The sequence below is a fragment of the Dromaius novaehollandiae genome, chromosome 3 (assembly GCF_036370855.1).
Source record: "Dromaius novaehollandiae isolate bDroNov1 chromosome 3, bDroNov1.hap1, whole genome shotgun sequence".
Lineage (NCBI taxonomy): Eukaryota > Metazoa > Chordata > Aves > Casuariiformes > Dromaiidae > Dromaius > Dromaius novaehollandiae.
The window spans coordinates 49,594,888-49,616,105 of NC_088100.1; the positions used below are offsets into that span (position 1 = coordinate 49,594,888).

At 37.5% G+C, this 21,218-nt stretch overlaps 1 protein-coding gene across 7 annotated transcripts in view; it reads right to left on the bottom strand.

The window, feature by feature from the left end:
• ATG5 (autophagy related 5) overlaps nt 1-21,218 on the bottom strand; it is an 82,215-nt gene that overhangs the window by 4,434 nt on the left and 56,563 nt on the right. The window contains exon 8 of one of the 7 annotated variants that reach the window (XM_064508842.1): nt 441-18,884. The exons of 5 other annotated variants lie outside the window; for them this stretch is intronic. In XM_064508842.1, coding sequence (XP_064364912.1) covers nt 18,868-18,884 — 17 coding nt within the window. In that variant the 3' untranslated portion in view covers nt 441-18,867. Of the gene's footprint in view, nt 1-440; nt 18,888-21,218 lie in introns of those variants that run through there. One more of the 7 variants, XM_064508841.1, reaches the window with a different exon arrangement.

Genomic DNA, 21,218 nt, shown 5'->3' on the forward strand with positions numbered 1-21,218 from the left:
TAAATATATCTTGTGATTGTTTCTATAGCTGTGTGATTTGTGAATTTAATAAGAACATTCTTATTAATGGGTTGAATGATAGATAAAAGTCTGGTCAAGACAGATTCTTCAATTCTTTTTTCTTTTTCAACAGTGAACCATTGGTAATCACTCTCTAGGTAGAACCTACCTGGGGAATTTTGTACCTCTAGAATTCAAAAAAAGAAGGAAAAGAATGGTTTCTTATCCAAGCATTCAAGTATGTGATGTATGGTAGTGCCAGATATTTTACTAAATTCAATAAATATCTACTATTTCTCTTCCATCTTCAATACCTGCAGCCCACTGAAAACACAAATAAGATTAATTTGAAACCAGTCTGTTCATGTCAAATGCACGTTGGCTATTACTCATGTCCTCGCTAACTAACCAGTGTTTATGAACAGTTTAGTCTAGGTTCAGATTACACCATATGGCATTAGTACTGTGCTAGCTACCTATACAGAGCTGACTGCTCTTAGTGGAAACTTACACAAAAATAGATGAAATACTTTAGAACTTCAGTATCAGCTTTTTGTTACTGGAAAAGCTTATAAACACTTTCCTTGATTTTTCTTGCACTATATGACAAAGTATTTTAGGGGTGGGTGGCTGGAGGGGAGATGTACACACACACACTAATCTGATGCCTCTAGTTTAAAAATGAAATGCAGATTATCTGGGTATCCCCAGTTCCCACCCAATTTTGTCCCCACTTTCTCATACAAATCTTTTATTCTGTTCCTCAGCAACCTGAGTAAATCTCAGGGGTCAATGAAGAGTTTATGGTTTAATTAAAGTCTACATCTCTGCATTAGGGTTGTTTGTGCCTTTGTATTGTCTCTGACAAGGCATCACTTCTTGGTTCCTTTTTCCCTTGAGGCTTGACTAGTGAGATCTTATCTACCAATTCTGTATTTACTGTAGCCTTCTTTCACAAAATCCAGAAGATGGAGAGAACCAGGCAGGCTCTGAAGCATAGGGTTTAAGGAGACATGTTTCTCTGTCATCTATAAAGGTACCCCAGTGCTCCTGATAAGGAAACCATCTTAATCCGGGCAATAGAAAGTATTGGCACAGGAGACCCTTTTCCTGATGGGCATCTGCTGGAAAAAAAGAGATGGTAGCTGCGGTGTGTCAGAAGAGTACTTCAGACAGTGGCTCAAAGCCACCTTCATCCTGAGGCAGCTTGAGTCCACTTTCCTATCTCTAAGGAGAATGCCCTAACCACTACAATATTTGCTCTTGCAAATCCCAAGCTTCCTTCAAAAACTCTCAAGATTTAAGAATCATCACACAAGATGCAAAGAAAGAACACAGAAGAGAAAAAACAGTCTTCTGAGAAGGTGGGAAGATGTGCAATGTCACGCTATCACATGATCAGCTTTTCTATTTTTTAGCTATATAAATCATTGTTTGCAAAGTAAACCACTCAAAATTAGGAAAGAACATAATTAAATTAGCTTATTCAGCATCAGTTCAGATTGTTATACATACCCATGATGCAATCTGTTTACTTTTTTATTGAATCATGTTTTTATTTAGAATAAAAGAATAAAAGATGATGAAAGGAAAAGATATTTTTCTAAGAGATGCAAGTGTCTAGGAGCAGAACAGTGGTAGAGAATGACTTCTGGCAAAAGTGTGTATTTCAGCCATTTTCCCCTCCCAGATTAGCACCACAAGGCTCACCAATGCTGCAGCTATATGTTCCCTTTCACCCAGCCAGATCAGCCTCTCTAGCCAGCCTACGTTCCCTGCGATGTACCACTGTACAATCCCATCACACTTGGAGGGGATGCCTCCCTCCTGGTCTGTGGCCTCCAGCAAGCACCTGTCAAGGCAATTTAGCTTGCTCACATTCTTTCACCGATATTCAGGATTTTGCAAAAACTTCCCTGGAGTGCCTCAGACTCCTCAGTATGCAAGTCCTCTGCGTAACTAGTGCTAGAACCTCTCAGCAGTCATCCAAACAGGCGATGAAGAAACTACAGCTCCTTATTCAGGAAGGCTAAGGACATGTGAGAGGGCAGAGCTTGAAACTCCTCCTCAAAATTGGGAACTGCATATTTAGTGGGGCAGCACAGATTACTACATTGGCTTTAAAACCTTAAAAAATGAAAATAAGACCTGTGCTCCAAACTAGAAAATCAAATAATGTGCTTCTTGCATGATATATAGCCAGAGGCCTATACTGGACAAGGATACTAAAAAAGTATGAGGAGGGAACATAATCAAGGAAAGTGCCATGCAGTAGCAGCAGTATGAATAATATAACAAGACTAGCCTCCAGCTCCTTCAGCTGTGAAACAGGCCATAAATATCTGCTTGCTTATCTTCAGAGCACATAATTGTTTCTGGATTAGATGATACTAAAGGTATTCCTGGCAACATGTTATACCACACAGTAAGAAAACTCCTTTTGAGGCAGAGTGACAAGGGAGTTCTCCTCCTTTTGTGGATATGGTTTGCCTGCTTCCCTTTCCCCCACTGCTGCTCCTCAGGTTGCCAGACAGAAAAACAGATATTTAGGAGCCGTTACTTTGAAGCAGCCAGCACACTCTTCGACAGTACATGCTCAGCATCCAGAGAGACATGCTGACATCTTCACCAGGAAGACTTTCATCTAGCTCTTTAGGATTTTTTGAAGTTTAAAATCAAAACTTGGACTAAGTCCCTGACAAACAAAGATGAAAATTTTCTTCTGAAAGCTAGACTTTTAGTCTAATATGAATGATTGCATATGAATATTAAACGATCCACAATCATTTACGAAAGACTATACTGCATAGCAAGCAAAGAAATTCAAATACTGTACATTTTAACTTATCACAGGTGGTAAAAAACACTGAGAAGTAGTTGCTGTTATCCCTCCCCTCTTCATACACCTCAAGTCGGACATTTTAGGATATACTGACAAGAGACAGCCCCAGAAAAACTTTATGATCTGAAGAACTGAAGTGCACCAGTAAAAGAATAAACAAGTACTTGAAGAACCTATTTCATTCCATGTACTTTTAAGTAGCAACATCTCTCAAAAGCAAAATAAAAGAAAATTTCCAAAGCAGAACAAGTTATAATGTCTTGCTGCATTTAAAAAAAAAAATCTGAAACCTCAATTTCGTCAGTAACATTTCAATTTGATACAGGGATGTTTCAACTACTAGCACAGACACTGATGAAGAGCATTAACCCTTCAACAGAAACCTGTTCAAAATGGACAACAACCCCAATGCGTGGAATTAAAACTGACAACGATCAGATACTATTTATAACAAAACTTGCCTCACAATTATTTTCACTGCATGTGCTACAAAAATAGCTTGTGCTCAGAAAATAACCATAAGCTTCAGAAGATTAAGCTAATGGGTGATTATGAACATTTTCACACTACTTTTGTAATATTCACTATAGCCAGATACCATATCTTTTTCAATTTATGGCAAGATACTTAGTTCAGTCAGCAAACCCAGCTACAGAATGAGTTCAATCCATTTATAAATGAAATATTCATGCTTTACTTAAATACCTTTCTTTATATATGTATTTTTAATTAGAAGGTAAAACATTATTTCAGCTGTCTCCATTTATGAACTCAAATTATTCTGGAACATTTCTGCAATCAATTTTGAGCATGACATGCAACAGCAACCTAAGCACAGAAATATGGCAGGATGTTCAGATTCCACAGTAATGATGACCTCAATATAAATATCTCAAACAGAAAAATAAACTTTTCTTTCAAACAAATCTTACCTACTTATTCTGGGACATGCAATTTTATGGGAATCAGACAAAAAAGTTGAGCTTGGCTTAATCTCAGGGCCAAATGATCGTTTACTCTTTGTTTGAATAAATTCAGCACAAGCATTTCAAACAGTTAATATTTTTAAGTTTCTCCTTATTGAATATAAACATTTTACATTTAAAAATTGATAACTTCACAGTTTAAGGTCACTACACAGTCACAGGTTCCATTGCAAAAAGTGACTCATTTCCCATAGCAGTCAATATATTTTCTATCTCACTTTAATCTCACCTAAACTAGCATAAACCTTACTCCCTACTCCAATTTGAAATAACTGTCAGTGGAAACAGAAACAGAGATGATATGCTGGATCACAATCAGCAAGGGATGCTGCTCAGTATTCTCTGCCCAGGAGTGACAAAATGCCACAATTTTTGCAAAGCCAACTGTGCCTAGCCACAAGGAATGGTTCCTTCTGACCTCCAGAACTTAGCAGCCAATGTGTAACATGATGGCATAAGAATTGACTGCTCGCTCATTCCTGCCTACACATCTTGCCAGACATGGAGAAAGCCACTGATGCTGCTTCAGCTGAAGAACTCGCACACAGAAATACACCTTAAGTGCACTCTTCCAACCAAGTCTTTTTCTTCAAAATTATACTGTATGTGGAATAAACATTGTTCCGAACACACCGTAAGATGTGGCTTGGAAGGGCAGAACTTCACTTCCTCGATATAATCCAACTGCCGAATAATAATGGTATAAATGAATGGTCAGATAGTTCAAAGAAGTCTGGGATATTTGTGTACGTATCAAGAATATCCAGAGCTGAGAACACATATTTAAACAAAACTCTGAAGTTTCGTTTGAGCAATTGTTCTCATATTACTGCCAGTTGTTAAAATGAGACATGTTCTCACATTGCTGCCATACCAGTTAACCAGATCTATGTTAAGTTCCTGGCCTCAAAGTCAACTCATGGTAAAGAGATCTACAACTTTGCATTTTCTTAAAAAATTTTGCTTTTAAAAGGAATGTCAAAATTTTAGTGGTTTACCAAATGACCCTTCGTAGGATAACAGAACAAGACTGTTTACCCAATTTTTTCTAAGTCATTATTTTGAATTTTTAAATTCTTTTCCAAAATAAACAGTTCAGAACATCAGTCTCTCTCCACCCTGGAGTGTTTGGTCATTCGTGTCTTTTTTCTCAGCTTCACCTTCATAGCACCCTGATGTCATCTTACCAGAGCCCCTTGTAAGAGCTGCTGCTTTTTAGTCCAAAAGGCTATGACAGGACTAGATCTGTGTCAACCTCAGTGAAGTCTGTTTTTGCAAAGAGCTTGACTACAAAAGTATAACTCCAGGCAAAATATTGAGTATACCTCAACTGCACCACTGTCATGAAGTCCATATTCATTGATTTGACACCATGCTTTAACTGGTGCTGTGTTTCTCCACACACTTTGACACAGGCCAGTTGGCTGATCTCTACATAATCTTCTGGTGTTGAAGGCCCTTAGCATAAACACGTCCTACTTTTAGACATTTGTGACCTAAAGGAGAGGGAAAGAAATTTCTCCATCATAGCTTTTAGCATAGATAGATTCCTGGATTATACTGTAGCAGGGTCCTAGCTTTCTTGGTCTGCAAAATGAAACTCGATGAATGTACAGCATTATCATCCACATTAGTTAAGATTAAATATTCAGAACAAATCAAATAATTGTCAACACCCCCCATTCATCATCTCCTCCTCTATAAAATTTTTCCTCTTGTAATTTCCTGTCATCATCTACCTCAAGTCCACCCTGATGTTAGATACCCATATTAGTGAAAAATAACAAAAACCATCGATTAAACCAGTCACCACACACAAAAAGTTTATGAGGTTTTGGATCAGTTTATGAGATCTTGGGTTATGCTTATAATCTCATAGCAGCCACACAATAGGTAAACAAATTAGAAAAAGTTTTTATCCCATTAAAAAAGTTTATAGAGAAAGTAAATTTGGCCTCAGCAGCAGTAACTCCAGGTTGTACAAACAGACTTTTTTTTTTTTTTTTTTTAAACTATTCTCCATGCAGTCCCCAAAAGCTAATATTGACAGTAATACCATCTAAGGCAACTAAGGGGATTTTTCCTTCCATAGAAGAGTCCATGCAACTCAATGGAAAAGCAGTTAGAACATTAAAATGAAAGCTTTACTTAACTATGCTTAAAGTGTTTTATTTTCTTTTATTCCTGTGTGTTTATTAAAAGCTTTTTAATGGGGTTGTTGCAATATAAATAATCCCAAAGTAATTTATGATAGAACTTTAAAATATTTTTCTTAGACAGCTAACATTTTAGCAGTTAAAAAGGTTTTAGAAGACCTTACAGTTGCTGGGCCTGAGATGCTACCCAAACATCTAACTAAATTTCAGGCAGAAAAAACCCCCAACTTTTTATAAAGAAAAATTTCCTACAGAAAATAATCTTATATCCCCCCTTCTGCTTAAGAAGGGAATTCCTCCCTTAGTCTCAGTGGCTTAGCCTCAGCCCTGAACCAGCAACAGACCTGCATAAAATACTGCAGTTAGAAACTGAAACTTTTATAAAAAAAGTTAAATTTATTTTGGCTATGTGCATGTGAACAAAGGCAAAGTTCAAGGTAAATCATGCTACTGTTCGATATAACAGGCAAGCACACAATATATTTAAATATACAAGGAATGGCAAGGTGTGTACTGAAAGATAAGCACCTGAATGCGTGACAAATTGAGCCCAATTCATCCATGCTACCTCTCCCATTGTTGAGGGAGGGCTAAATCACTTTTAGGAGCCGTGGAGCTTTTCAAACTGCAGACAAGTTGACTTGCGAGGAATTAACCCTTTCATGTACCATGCCCTTAATTAAATTTGAAGTTTCCCTTCCCTCTAAACTTTGTACAGCTGATCTCCAGAAATGAAGGCCATCTCTGTATACAGCTGGGGAGCTAAAATGTAATCAATATGGTTCTTGAAAAATTGAAATATTTGATAAAGATTTTTCTATAAAAAGATTAGTATAAATCAAATCAACTTGCTGTAAGAGACTTCTTACTGCTAACAGCTTGGAAGGACTTTTTAAGTGTCAGTGTTTTCAATAATATGGTTATCCCAAACAACTGAATATCAAACTCTGTATACGATCATACTATATATTTCCTATGCACCTATGTAAACATACACATTTTTAAAAAATGTTTTTACTGGCATTCTTGAACTTTCAACCTCGATTTTGCTTCGTTTTCAAGTTACTATAATTCACATCATGCCTGCAAAATATTCTTAATTCTAATGGGCATCCATATTTTATAATGGACTTTTTGAGCTAATCACATGATGATTTCAGCAAAGCAAAGTAGGATTACTGTTGCAGCAAAATAACTACAATACAGAGGAGCAAGTTTACTTGTTTTCATCAAGCCATAATGATAATTGTTTGTTTTTCTGCTCAGTTTAATAAATCAAACTCAGAAAAGGACACTTGGACATAATTACAGTCTAAAAACTTTTGCCTTAAAAGGGTCAGGGAAATGGATACAGATCAAAGGCCTAACGGTTGCTATTTTATGTTTTGTACCTTTTCCTATTTAACTGAAGAATAAACTGGTTTGCCTTTTTTAGAATAAACTGGTTTGCCTTTTTTAGAATAAACTGGTTTGCCTTTTTTAGAATAAACTGGTTTGCCTTTTTTATTACTTCTAGCAACATTATTATGATATTCAACAAAGTAAACAACTTTACAAGCAAAGTAAACATACAAATAGAGATGAGCTATCCAATTAACCTAAAAGTCTGGACAGTTTTCTTCCATGTCTGACATGTCTCTGCTTGGTTGATCAGTAAAAACCCAGCTAATTGAATCCATCGACATGAAAAACCACAGGCTCAAGTCTGTACTGCATACATCATGCTGAAGGATTTCTGCTTCAGCCATGGCAGTAATAGTCTGTGGGGTCAGGTCAAAGAGGGTTAAAGCGAGTCAGGATATAGCCAAAGGAATACATCAAACACTGATTTTAAAAGGGTAATTAATCTTAGACAGAAATGCTTCCTGGGGAATGAGATCTCAATCTTAAGAGTACACTACATGATGTAGCAGTAAAAATGTACGTATACAAGCTTAGAGAGCTTTCATCCTGTGATCACAAACAGAAGGGGAGTGCTGTTTATCAGAGAAATACAAACCGTTGCTAAAATACTTACATTAGCTTCTTCTGGGCCCTTACTCATTGAAAAATAAATTCTTTAATGAGTAGGCAATATAGTTGGCATACACGAAATACCTTTTTCTGTATAGGCACTGTAAGTTTTTTTGAACAGCTAGCAGATTAAAGTATCTAGGGACCTCCTCCATAGCAAACTCACAGAATTTAGTCTTGAAAAGCTTAGGAAATGGCCAATGAAGGAGTAACAGAATATCTGAAGGGCTCTTTACACTGGATGGTATGTATTTTTTTTAAATCACAGAATGACTACCTGTTCACAGCTACGATTGCGAATACATTTTCATTAAAAGTTCATTTTACTTTTTTCATTCCAAAATATCAGAAGAGTTAACTTCAAAGTTGATAGATTATCAGATCCTCTTTAGTTTAAAGGGTGAATCATAACCTAAATATATTTTTTTCTTTAGAGCTCAGACAGTATTTTCTCCACTTCACAGCAAAAAGGTATAAACTTATAACATGCATATAGCATTTGCCATCAGAATTTAAGTTAATAGTTAGGAATACTACTAAGAATCATTAGCTACGTGCACAAAACATCACAGGCCCAGAAGTCTGAAACGAGTTAAAGCTGATTCTGCTGCACCAGCTTACGATTTTAAAGAAAACTGGCACTGCAAACCACCCTTCCACTGCAGCACACTGATCCTCCAGCAGGAGTGGCAGAACAGGATCTATTTATCTCTCTGGTACACATCATCTCGCTTCTTTGCTTAAATTGCCATGGAATAACAGTTTGCACTAAGATCCTGGATTTACTGAAGTTTCCCAAAGCATTTCACCATTTTAAGTGTGGTCACGATAACATCGGGGAAAAGGGCAAGGCGCACAAGGGATACCGACATCTTCAGCGACTACAGCACCTCTGTCAGCATGCCAAGCCAAGGCAGAAGACTTCAGCTTTGATATAAGGAAAAGTTTTACCTTTAGTTTCATACAAATGTATGTTCCAAGTCACTACTGATGCCTGATGAGATAGGACAATTGATCCATTGAATGTGAAGTTACTAATATCTCTGATTAAAATGAGGTATTTAAAAAGGGGGGACAGTTAATAGTAACAAGTGCTACTGAACCTAATAGAGGAGACTAAGACATAGTAAATGCAGTGTTTATTCTTGGATTAGTCTATTTTACATTATTGATGATGCTGCTACTTTTCTAATTACTTTTCCTAGGACCTTTAGTTTTGCAGGTTCTCTTCTTGTTAGCCATGTAAAATGTTTCTTTCCTGTGAAAAATCAGGTTGTACCTATACACACAGAGGCAGAATAAAAATAGACTACAAAAGGGGAAAAAGATAGGACAGGAATAATTTTACTGTCCCCATAAGGGTACAGTACATATATTCCATTTAAAGGTATAGATGTAGCTCATAAATGGACCAGAACCCGTTCTCTGGACCTCAGGGCAAGTGCCACAGAACAGCTCATGCCTATTCAGCTGATTTATCTCCTTCTCCACAACAGGAAGGTCTCACCTGTACTGCTTACTGAGAACGTGGTCTGGGGACTGTTAACCCATGAACACTGCTCGAGATTTTTCTGGGAGAATATTCATTGACCCAGACCAAAATCACACCAAAGAACTACTAATAATCACACAGCACAGACAAAGCATGTTCTAGACCTCCTCTATTTACTAATTTAAATAAAACTACTGATACCATATTGTCAAAATCCTGTTGCGCACTATAGTATCTTGGTTGAGAAATTCACATTGCAAGCGTTAAGAGGCTTACTACTGTCTCCTGAAAGCTTTGGTAGGCCCACTAAAGTCCCTTCCAGTAACACTATATTATTCGTGCTGCCTTTCATGCTATAATTGGTGAAAAGTTATCAATGTTATGGAAGTGATGACTCCTACTGAAAAAATGTTTTGGAACATTCTTACATTTACTGTGGAAGTAAATGTAAAAAATATCATGCAAGTCTGTATACTTTGTGTGCAACTTTAGATGTTGCTGACCTACTTCTTTCTGAGAGCAACCAAGAAACATCTTTTTCCTGTAAAGTTGCTCAGTATGACTGGGACATCGAAAACTTTTACGATTCCCTTGGGGTGAGACAGGCCAATTTAGATCAGGATATGAAAAAAATCCTATTCTTAACTCTTTCCTACTGACCTCAGTGTGATCAGCTGCAAGCCACATCACTACCTGTTCCTCTAATTTTTCTCCCTCCGTTTTGTCTCCACTCATCTTTTGTCCAAGTCATAAATTCTGTGGAAATGTACTGAAATGTTTGTACAGTGCATAAAAAAACTGAGGCCTCCCCCTAAAACACAAAAAATTGTCCTTTTAAAACTGACAATTCACCACAATCAAAACATTTTGTTGAGATGCTTTGATTCCAACAGATTGCCTGCTGAAAGTCATATGCATAGCAGATTACAACTTGCCTAGCTTCCTAGTAACGTTCCCAATCTTTTCTTCACTGCCTAGGTTTTCAGAGCCGCAGCACTTCATGAGGGATTTGGGGCTAGGACCTCAACACTTCCAGGAAGCGCGCCTCTGCCGCAGCCCACAAAGCGGACTGCTCTCGGGTGAAAATTCCACCCCTTTTTCGCAGAGAATTTCAAAACTTCCAGCTTGTAATTTCCAAACAGAATAAGCTACATTTTGGAAAAGTTATTTTGCTCTGTGGAGGATTTTACTCTCTCTATTTCATTCTACTAACTGTTAGTAATAGACTTAGGAAACCTTGTTGCGCCTGAATAAAGTCATTGGCCTTCTGACAAATTTAAACAGAATAGTCTGGAGTCTGATACTAATAAAACTTATTGGGTGGCCGACAGAATAAATTTAGCTGAAGTTGAACAAGTTTCCAAAAGCTTGTCTGAGAAACAGGAATATTTCCCTAGTTGCTCTTCCTACGGTCCTACCCTTCAGAATATGCCTGCATGTGCATACCCAAAAGCCACTTTTAAGTCACAGAAAATGCACGTTATTCTCATGATATGAGGAAACTTGCTGGAAGGAGAGAGCTCACAGCTGCTACCCAGCAGACAGTCCTAGTGCAGTTGGTTATGGTAAAGGTGGAGCAAAATTTAAAACAAAGTTATACTTAGCTGTTTCATGAGAACTCCCATGCACAAAGATCAAAACCCCCACTTTTTTCTTTCTTTTCTTTTTTTTTCTTTTGAGAGCAAAATACCAAGGAACAACCTCCTGCAGATCTCTGAACATTCAAAGACCTTGGTTAGAAGAAGTGAAGATAGCTAATAAGCAGCTACATAAATACCACACAAGCAGATAGCCTGGCTGGGAAAAGATAACAGGCACAAATAATGACCCACACCAGAAAGGAGACATACATGACGACCCTTCCCTAACCTGGAGAGCACCATTGAGTCAAGGACACAAGGAGAGTGGAATGGCTGAAGTAGTGGTCTACAGTTCTGACCTGCAAAATGACTTTTACAGTAGAAAAGAAAGTGGATTGGAATTTACACCACTGGTGAGGAGAAAGTGAGTTTTACTAGCAGTAATCAAATTTTAAGAGCTTTTAAAGATCTTTTAGTGTGTCTGCACACTACAAAGCCTCTAACCCTTCCAGGTACCGTCATACCCATGTGGGAAGAAAGAACGGCCATTGAACTGCTTAAGACTGACCTAGTTATATTTCTAAATTTAGGTGACCTGGAAAAGTATTCCAACACTGCCACCTCCACCACCATAGCACTGAAAAGCACAGACCAGCCTGCAAAGAGCACAAGCAGTTAAGACTTCCTGGACAAGGGGAGCAAAAGGTTCCTAACCTGGTTCACCACAGGAGCAGCAAGGACTGGGATGGTGCTATTGTGCTCTCCTTGCTGTGCAGGACTCAGGGTAAACCCAAGATCCAGCTAATTTTGTGCTCAGACAGAGCAAAGGCAGCTATATTTCCTTTTCATCCAAAGGCATGCACACGGCATATATTTAACTCCTCTATTGCTCATTTGTCACTTGTGTCAAAATTAAGACCTTACCAGGCAAATATAATCTAAATTCTATTTTCTGTTTGAATAATTTACTGGAAGTCAGTGCTTAGAAAACTGAAAGAGAACAAAAACAATTAATATGCAGTCTCTCATACAATATACATTAAAAAAAGCTGAGAGTTAACTGAAAACAGTTGATCACTAATTTTACAATATCATTCAGTACAGCAAATCTTAAGGGAAAAATCCTGGAAGTCTTTTTGATCCTTGCTTTATTTCTAAAGGAACTAATGACATTGCTGTAGAAAGAGGTCAGTTCACACAGCTTTTCTGAATGAACAACAATGCTGTGAAAACTGGAATTGATTGATAGCCTACTGTTTGCGTCACTATGTCCAAATGTTTATCATTTGAGTCTTCAAGGAAGCATGACACAAAAATCAAAACAAGTTTTACGAAGACTTCAACAACACTGGCAAATTAAATTTATACCCAGAATTGTTTAGACGTGGTAGTAGTGGAAGAAAACAGTTTCCTTCTGCATTATGCGATTTTTATCTTTGCATTATGCACAATGCCTTAAATTTGTGGTGTGGAATAGGGAAGTCATCTTTCCCTCCCCCAGATTAATTCAATGTTTTCCATCATTTTAACCCTCTATCTTCAAAGCATTCTATTGAACTCGGTGCTGTTTCCACTTGCATTCACTGCTCTGTAGTTAAGTAAAATCATACTGCGTATATACCCTTCTCCTAGCAAGATGAGTCACCATTTCTAAATGAACTGTTTCCAGCATCAGAAGATTAGGATGTTCTATAACAGGAACCTCATAAATGTTTATTAAACAATTTTTGATTGCTGTGAATTATTCACATGCGCTTTTTCAAATTTGCTAAACCCTGAAGTTCAGCACTCATATCATTACTTCTGAAAACAAAGGCCCCTTAACTGGCAACAGGAACATCTGGAACATCTATCATCAGGTGCATAAAACTATGGGGAAATGCAGCAAGACTTCTCTGCCAACAATACTTAATACTATTTATCTTTCATATATCACAGTGTGGCTGTAAGCAAGGTAGCCTGGCCTACCTAATTTCAGTAAGATAAAAATTATTAGCTGGCAGAGGAACAAAGACTCATTAGCCATGGTGCTATCTCCCTTCAGTTGCAGTCAATTCATTTTATCATTCGGCAGTTTTGGACAGGACACCCATAAGTAATGTGCTCTATCATGTCTGCTGTGTGATCATATACTATATTTGCAGGCAACAACATGGTCTTTAACATCTCTTCTTCACCTGCAAACCAAACCATAAGCATGCAGTGTAAAAGACCACAGGCAATACCAAACCTCATCACAGCCTGCTCCTCCATAATATACCAAAACTTCTTACATAGTAGTAGCTTTCAAGACATCTGTCATAACCTCAGATCCAAAAAGATATTGTGCACCGTGTATCAGATGTAAAACTAATACATTTTGACTGAAGGCTGAAAAGGATCTTTATACATTTTTTGGAGTGGAGACGGGTTGATTAAAGGGGAACACTTGCCACAATCATATTCTGGACCCCCCTCAGTAACCAGGACACTAGTCTTTTGGGAAGCCCAACAAACTAAGATATAAATTAGGAAACAGGGAAGAATGCTGATAGAGATTCACAGTCCCTAGATATGTAAATATTTTAGATACTTCTGATGTTAGATTTTCATACTTAATATTACAAAAATTGTTGGAAAACTCAAGGAAACTGAAGTGTAAGTATAGACCATGGAACACCAAAGGGTGAAAGGATGGAGAGGAAGAAGAAAGTACTAAAGCAGCAGTGACAATGACTAGCTATACCACTAAAGATCTCAACCAATTTCTCTTAGGAAATCATCTAGGGTTTGAAAAACTATAGAAATAGTTACACACATCATGGTGAGCTTGGTCAACAATGTAGAAGAACCAAAGGTAAAGGATGCAAAAGTAAATATTAAAAGAACAAGAAACTATAACAAAAGTTAGGTATGACTAGCCTAGAGGTTTTGAAGGAACACGATAAAAAAAAAGAAGGGCCTTAGAACCACTGACATGAAAAAATAAGGATTACTATCAGTTGAAAGAAAGAACTGAAAAAAAAAAAAATGCCACTCTTCCAAGAAGATGGGATCAAGATTAGAAATAATTAAACAAAGCCCACATCCTAAGTGACCAGTTTGCCTCAGTTTTCAGTATGAATAACTACTTGGAAACATAGTTTAAAAAAGCAGTTACCAAAACTGAAAACAAAACAGTTTTATATGCTTAGATTGCAAGATTTGCAAAATTTTACCTCACAAGACTGAAACCTGAAATGCAATTGCACACATTAGAGGAAGGATTCCTAATACCTCCAGGAGGTCAGGAATAGTAAGTACTGCATAAACAGCAAGTTACTACCTTAATTTAAGTGTTTTCGCAGCAACTACAGAACTGACAAATTTGACCTCAAGAGAATGCAAGGTTTAGATGAATTTAAGAAAAGAATATTTAAGGAAATTCAGTAAATGAAAAATGGAATAATACATAGCATGAGGATGCCTGAAGTAAAATTTCAGGCTGAGGAGGTATCTTTCTTTAACTTCTTTTATGAACCACTAAGTAACTCATAAATTACTATTTATTATTGCAAGAACTAAAAAAAGATAAGGAGGCATTTTAAAGGGAGATTACAGTAGGATGTAAGAGGGAAAGTAGTGGTTAGCAGTTTAGTTTAGGGTATGAGAATACTAACTTTAAAAATTATTAGACATAAGTAAAACTTCGTTGTTTCCCAAATTTTTGTCTACATAGAGGAGAATCAGAGTGACAAAGAAAAAATAACATTTTGAAACAAACTGAATTAAATGCATTGATATAAAATGCAAGATGATGCACTTTGTGCTGAAAGTCAACATTTTTGTATAAACAGAGTTTAACAGCTGGCAACAGCAGAAAGAGACAGCCAGCCTTATTAGTCAGTCATCAGATGTCTGAGAGCCACCAAACAACGTGGACATCAAAAAAACCAAACTGCAATCCTAGGATGCCTCAGGCAAGATGTTTTCAGAATCAACAGAACGTTAATGCTGCTGCACAGAGGTACGAGGGAGAACTGATGAACCATTTTGGTAATACAAGTTTAAGAAAGATAAATGCTAACTAGAACAGTAATAGAGAAAGGGTCTCAGAGAATACAACTTGCTAGAAGAAGGTTAAGGTGTGGTGTGGCACAGCGCCAAATCCTGGGCAACCTGGGGGCTGCCACTCCCAGACCTCCTTCTACCTGACTGGCTTGGTCTTACTATTTCTGCTGCCACGCAACCACAACTGCTGCCTATGAATCAGCTAAACACACACCAAGGAAGAAGGAAAACTACTTGGCTAATGAGAAAACAGCTTATTTAACACATTTACTATTTAAATACTCATTTAGACAAAAAATTAGAGAGGGTTATCTTAGATCTGTTCTAAACTAGTCTTCCAGTAGGAAACATTGTAAGATGAAAGGACAAGAATGTATTTTCGGAAGGTTTTTTCAACGTTGTATTACTTTAAGATGTTTGCTCTCAAAGGTAGCAGCTCTGCTTGTTTTCCTAGAGGAATGGGGTGTCCTTTAAGGCAATCCCCTAACCTGGACCCCAGTTCCTAGGTGTTCAGAATTATTTGCTCATCTGAAAATCTCTGTAGAAACAGCCTGTAAAGAAATATTCGGGCAGATTTCACAGAGAATGGTAAGCAGAAGAATAAAACATAGTATTTTTCTATTTTATTCTAAACAGAGTGGAAATTGTTCGTACTGATGAAGCCATCATTAAACTGCCAAATTTTGTTCTTAAAAGCATACTATTAGGAGACTGATTTCAACACTCATGCAATATAATTTCTTATGTCTTAGGCATGCTGCCTATACAACTCTCATAAAAATTACTCAGGTGATGTAAAATACGTCATTTTTTGACAAGATAAATTGCATTTGATTTGCCTTACAAGTTTTATGTTGAAATAAGTGGCTTATTTATACCCCCAGACAAAAATTTGAAGATGACTGGAGGTTGGGAGAAGGTATGCTAATCTGCTTGAGGATGTAAATACATTCTGGCTTCCCAAGTCGAGAGTTAAAATGCTTGATCCAGTATGCTCGGACGGAAAAAATAGGGCCCAGCTATATTCCCTGTCCTCTACCTGCTAGAGATAAAAGTGATGCGAGTTTGTTGTGCACCTCAAAAATGTGCATCTCTAATCTCATGATTTCACTATTCCAGGATTCAGAGCATAGAGAAACTGCAGGTAACAGAAGAATGAGAGAAGCCTACAAACAAGAGAATTCATGCAATTCCCAAAGGTTCCAAGAACTGCACAGGCTTCTTAGTGTTTGTTCTAATTCAAAGTATCACTTTTCTTCACACCTTTTCATCCTTACTAAAAATGTGTCAGTTGCTCAAATTTATGCATTTTAACAAATCACTTCCAAAGAGCTATATTCTCTGTAATACTTCCCCTGCAGTAATTGAGAGAAGGAGGGGGGAAAAAAAAAAAACAAACAAAAAAAAGAGAGAGCAGACTAACACCCCTTGTATTCTGAAGAGTTAAAGGATTGAGTCTGGGAAAAAAAAAACAAGAGCAAAAAAAAGAAAACCCACACATTCTTTCGTCTGGTCTAACCACGTCCAGGACAAAAAGCCCTTCACTTTTGCCCATCAGTTTTCCTCTGAGGAACAGTTTTAAAGAAATGAAACTATTGTGCAACTGAGACAGGTGTTTGCCGTACAGCATTCATTAACTAGGGGCTCTACATACATAGCTGAATAGAGGATCAGTTTGACGAGAGACAAGGAAGTATGGTTTGGGAATAATAATTGCTCAAGTATTTCTATTTTAGAGCACTTCAACATACAATGAAAGCCTTGAATAAATAGTTTTATAAGTTAATTTAAATAAAATGTAGTATCTAAACAGTTACCCACAGCTTGTAATAGCTGAGAGTAATATTGACACAACATTTTACAAGGCATATTTTCACTATGAGTGTTTTAATGTAACCAGAAGGCAAATCTGTGCAACCTGTTCTACTTCTGACAACGTTCTTAATAGAACATTGTGTTTTTCAACAGTTGATAATCAGTGTATATATTCAATCAACATTTATATATTTTTTTTTCATTGAAACATTTTCTTCTCACAACAGTTAAGCAAGACTTAATTACATCCATGCTTCCTAAAGCAAAGGCATATACACGCCGTGGGTGGTTCTTGAAACCCTTCCCTCCCTCTTCTTGCGGTGGTCCCTAAGTATCTGGCAGCAGGAATAGCTCACAAATATGACTACAAATGCTGAGTCTGAAAAACATCTATTCTCTGTGTTCCCACGGCACAAAGCTCGGTTACGGATGTCACCAAAGACAGGCAATCACCACAATCAGCATGAAGCTTCCAGTTGAAAAGTCATTGGAAAAGAGAAAACTAACCATACACAGAGGAAAAAAAAGTTAAAAAAAAAAAGTACAACAGATGGAAGAAAATGGAAAGAAAAAGAAGCTCAAAGGGATTGTGTTGCACTGACAAAAAGATGCAGCTAAATGTCACCAATGCACTAATTCATGGAGAAGTAGGTTAAAAACAGTCTTAGAAAAATATCCAAAGTACTTTCTGAAATAAGAGTGAAAAAGGTTGAAAAATTCCTTCACCAATACTTACTATATCTTAAAGCATACCTTTGACGAGCTACTGTGTTTTCTCTGTTCAGAAAGATCAAGTAAATCTGAACTTTGATAACACTGAATAAAGTCTAAAAACCCAGATGTGGAGAAGAACTTGTCATCACTTTCTGACATACCTTTTGGAAATGCATGTTATTTTGTCACAATGTAATTTTAACATCCTGACCAGAATAAATTAAAATTGCAGATCAAGTCAAAACATGCACTATCACAAGAATAAAAAACAGAAAATGGAAAAATTAGGTCCACGGGACACAAGGACAAATTTGTATACCATGAAATTCAAATAATCCTGACCACAAGCTATTTTGCCTTCAGGAACTCTGCTTCATCTAAATTTTCCTGTGGAATATCACCATTTTACAGGCTACACAATAAGTCCACAGCCTGGATTTACTGCTATAGCCAGATATATCAATTTTTTCAGGGGTTGGGGAGAATAGTAATGAAATACCTAGAATCTGACTTCTGAGAGTATCTGGCATTTTATATATTCAAAGCTCCAGAGCTCTCACTGATCCCAGTCAAGCTGTTCTGCAGAACACTCTCAGGTTAGAAGTACCAGAAAAACATAGTGACCATCTTCTTAAAATGGGTGGTTTTGTAGCACTCAGCTTGCCTAGTATCACATATGACCTCTCTAGGGGAGAAAAAACTGAATCCAATTCCCAAGAGCCATATAAAGCTGCCTTAACCACAACGTGTGAAGTAAGCTCATTTGATCATTTACGCTCATCTATCATTTCAACAATCAGGACAATGTTTTTTCCACTACATAGCCCTAACACTAAAACATGCCTAGCCTGTGCTGGAAAACAAATGTCTCATGGTGGGGCAGGGAGAAGGGGAGAGGGCACAGACACTGAGGCACATGGAAATTAAGATTGTACAGGCAGTTTCACATTCTGATACCTCCTAAATTTCAACTTCAAATGAATAACTGCATTAAAAGGAAAACATCTGTGCATGGTTTCCCAGGTTCACAAAAATGCTAACAAATTAAATTCTCATATGCCCATAAACTGGGTAGAAACACTTAGCTCCACACTCTCCTCTGCATGTTGAGCTAATAGAGCATCTGTTGACAGCGGTAGCTTGTTAATCTCTCAGTGGACCAGCATCAGAGAGGAAATGGGTTGATTGAGTGGGTTTCATGGAGACTTTAGCAGCACAAAAATGCTGAGGTTCTGCAGTCTCAGGAGTCCAATCCAGCTGCTGGAAAAGGGAGAAGTATGTCCTAGTTATGGTTGCTAACATTTCTATAGGCAAACCTCAAAAGTGGCACTACCAAAGTCTGGTGAGCTAATTTTTTTTGAGTTTTTTTTTTTTTTTTTTTAATGCCTCAAAGCTGTATTAGAGCATGAACACTTAATATGTTGCATCTGTTACATTCGAATAGTGAATGAGAGAGAGGATTAAGCCAAGCAAGAGAGTAATCAAAGCCTGTTCTTTGTACATTCTGAGAATGGGAAGACACTTAAGGTGACTGATATGGTATCAGGAGAAAAATCCCTATAAAGTGGGGAGATACTGCATGAAAGAGGGCACTATGATTTTTTTTTTTTTTTTTTTTTTTTTTTAAATAACAGCTCTAATTTTAAGATGCACAGACTGCATGGGATATACTAAAAGAACTGTGTGGTGATAAGTCTTGAGGGTATAGGAGAAGGGTGCAGACAGGATGTAGAGAAGCAATAACAAGGCTGAAAAAGCTTCAAGGAAGATGAAAGATTTATGTTACTGAGGATGAATAGCACTCAGGGTTGACAGCCATTGGAGAACGTGTATTACTGGAATGAAATTGAAGTTGAAGTTAGTTACAAGGATGAGCATCAGAAGTCAAGAGGTACAGAGATGACATGGAATTGAAGCATGTATGGGAAAAAGTATCTGCTGACTGGACAGAAAAGATCACTCAAATCAATCAGTCTGTTCTGTTCTTCCCCTCTCTTTTGACCTCCCCCAACCACCCTTTCTGAATGGGCTAAGATGAGCAGATTGCTCTTTACCACCTAAGTCCCCTCCATCGCTAATTGGCTATCTTGCATCTCCACTAAACAGGGTAGGATGGAGTGAAGTAGTCAGGCCTAAACCACTGTTGCCCTTCACACCTCTTCTTTGCATTGACCTTACCTGTGCACATTCCTCAGCACTAGGAATCACTGCTCTTATTGCACCTACTTTTTTGGATCATTTTCCGTAAGGCTGACCCCTTTCTCCTCATCCCTCCATTTTGTGCTAGTTCTGTTTCTTTATAATCTGTCTCCTAGGTGTTTTCTTCATTCCATGTTGCCATACTTGTTTCTCCACTTTGTATCCCTGTCTGAGATCCCTGTCTCCTTATACAGCAAGCCCTGAATGGATTTTCCCCAGTCCCACATCTGACTATCTGCAGCTCCATCTGACCATCTATGCACCCTCTGCAAGCACAAACCACTCTTCTCCTCAACCTTTGTTTAAATTTGTTTCTCCAAACTGGTCTCTAGACCACCTCAATCACTTCACCAGCTGGACTTCAAGTCCCATTCTTTCTTGGATGCCTTTCAGTATAGATTTGCTTGCCATATGCTTCTCCCCCCCTTCAGCCTTTTATTGACTCCTATCCTACTTTCTCTGTCCAGGTGTTCACAGCTATTATGTCACTTTTTGGCTTTTGCCCCAACCTCTTTCATCCTTCCCCATTGTTTATAGTCACTCTCCATCACATTTAATAACTCCCAGATCTGTCATTTTCTTCCAAATTACTTGTCTAGTCAGTCTTCCCCCCCACCTCCACAGGGTCCTTGTATTATACTCCCCATACCTCCTCAAGAATTCATATGATATGTTCTGTATTTAGCTCACACAAGACATTGAGCTTCCTGTTACCTACTAGAAGAGAATACTGAGAACGTAAGAAGAACAATCCAAAGCTGCACTGCAGGAAAAATTCTGCTGAATCCCAGATAGCTCACACCTGTGCAAAGAATCAAATTTACTAAATTCTAAGTTTGCAGTTTGCTCAGTAGAACCCTAAGGATCAAAACTAAGGCAAATTTAAGCAGATTTATATAGGAACAGATAGGTATGTTCCAACACAAACCAACCCTTCAGCCAAATTTCAAACCTCTCCTCCTAAGTATAGGAATAGTAACTATTCTGGTTTCTTTTCCTTCAAGTAATCACCAGTTTTTGCTCCAAAAGACTGAACAGTATGTTTTTTTAAAGTCTTTAACAAAAATGAAACAAACAATCAGCACAGAAAATTTCTATCCTTAGATTAAAGTTTGGCACATTTGTTAACAACTAAAAAGATGACTTATTAGTGAAAGTTATCATGTAACTGGTACTCAAAAATCACATTACATCCACACTTTGGAAAAAAAAAATCATTAATTTGCACTCCATGATGCAATATTTATACTTTAAGATTATACATTCCCCACCTGCAGCCTTAGTAAATCCATCTAAGAATTGTCATCTATTATATCTTGGAATAACATCTGCATTAATGGTTTTCAGGTTTCTTTCATTCAATCTGTGTTCCTGACTGCCTTCCAAGTCAAA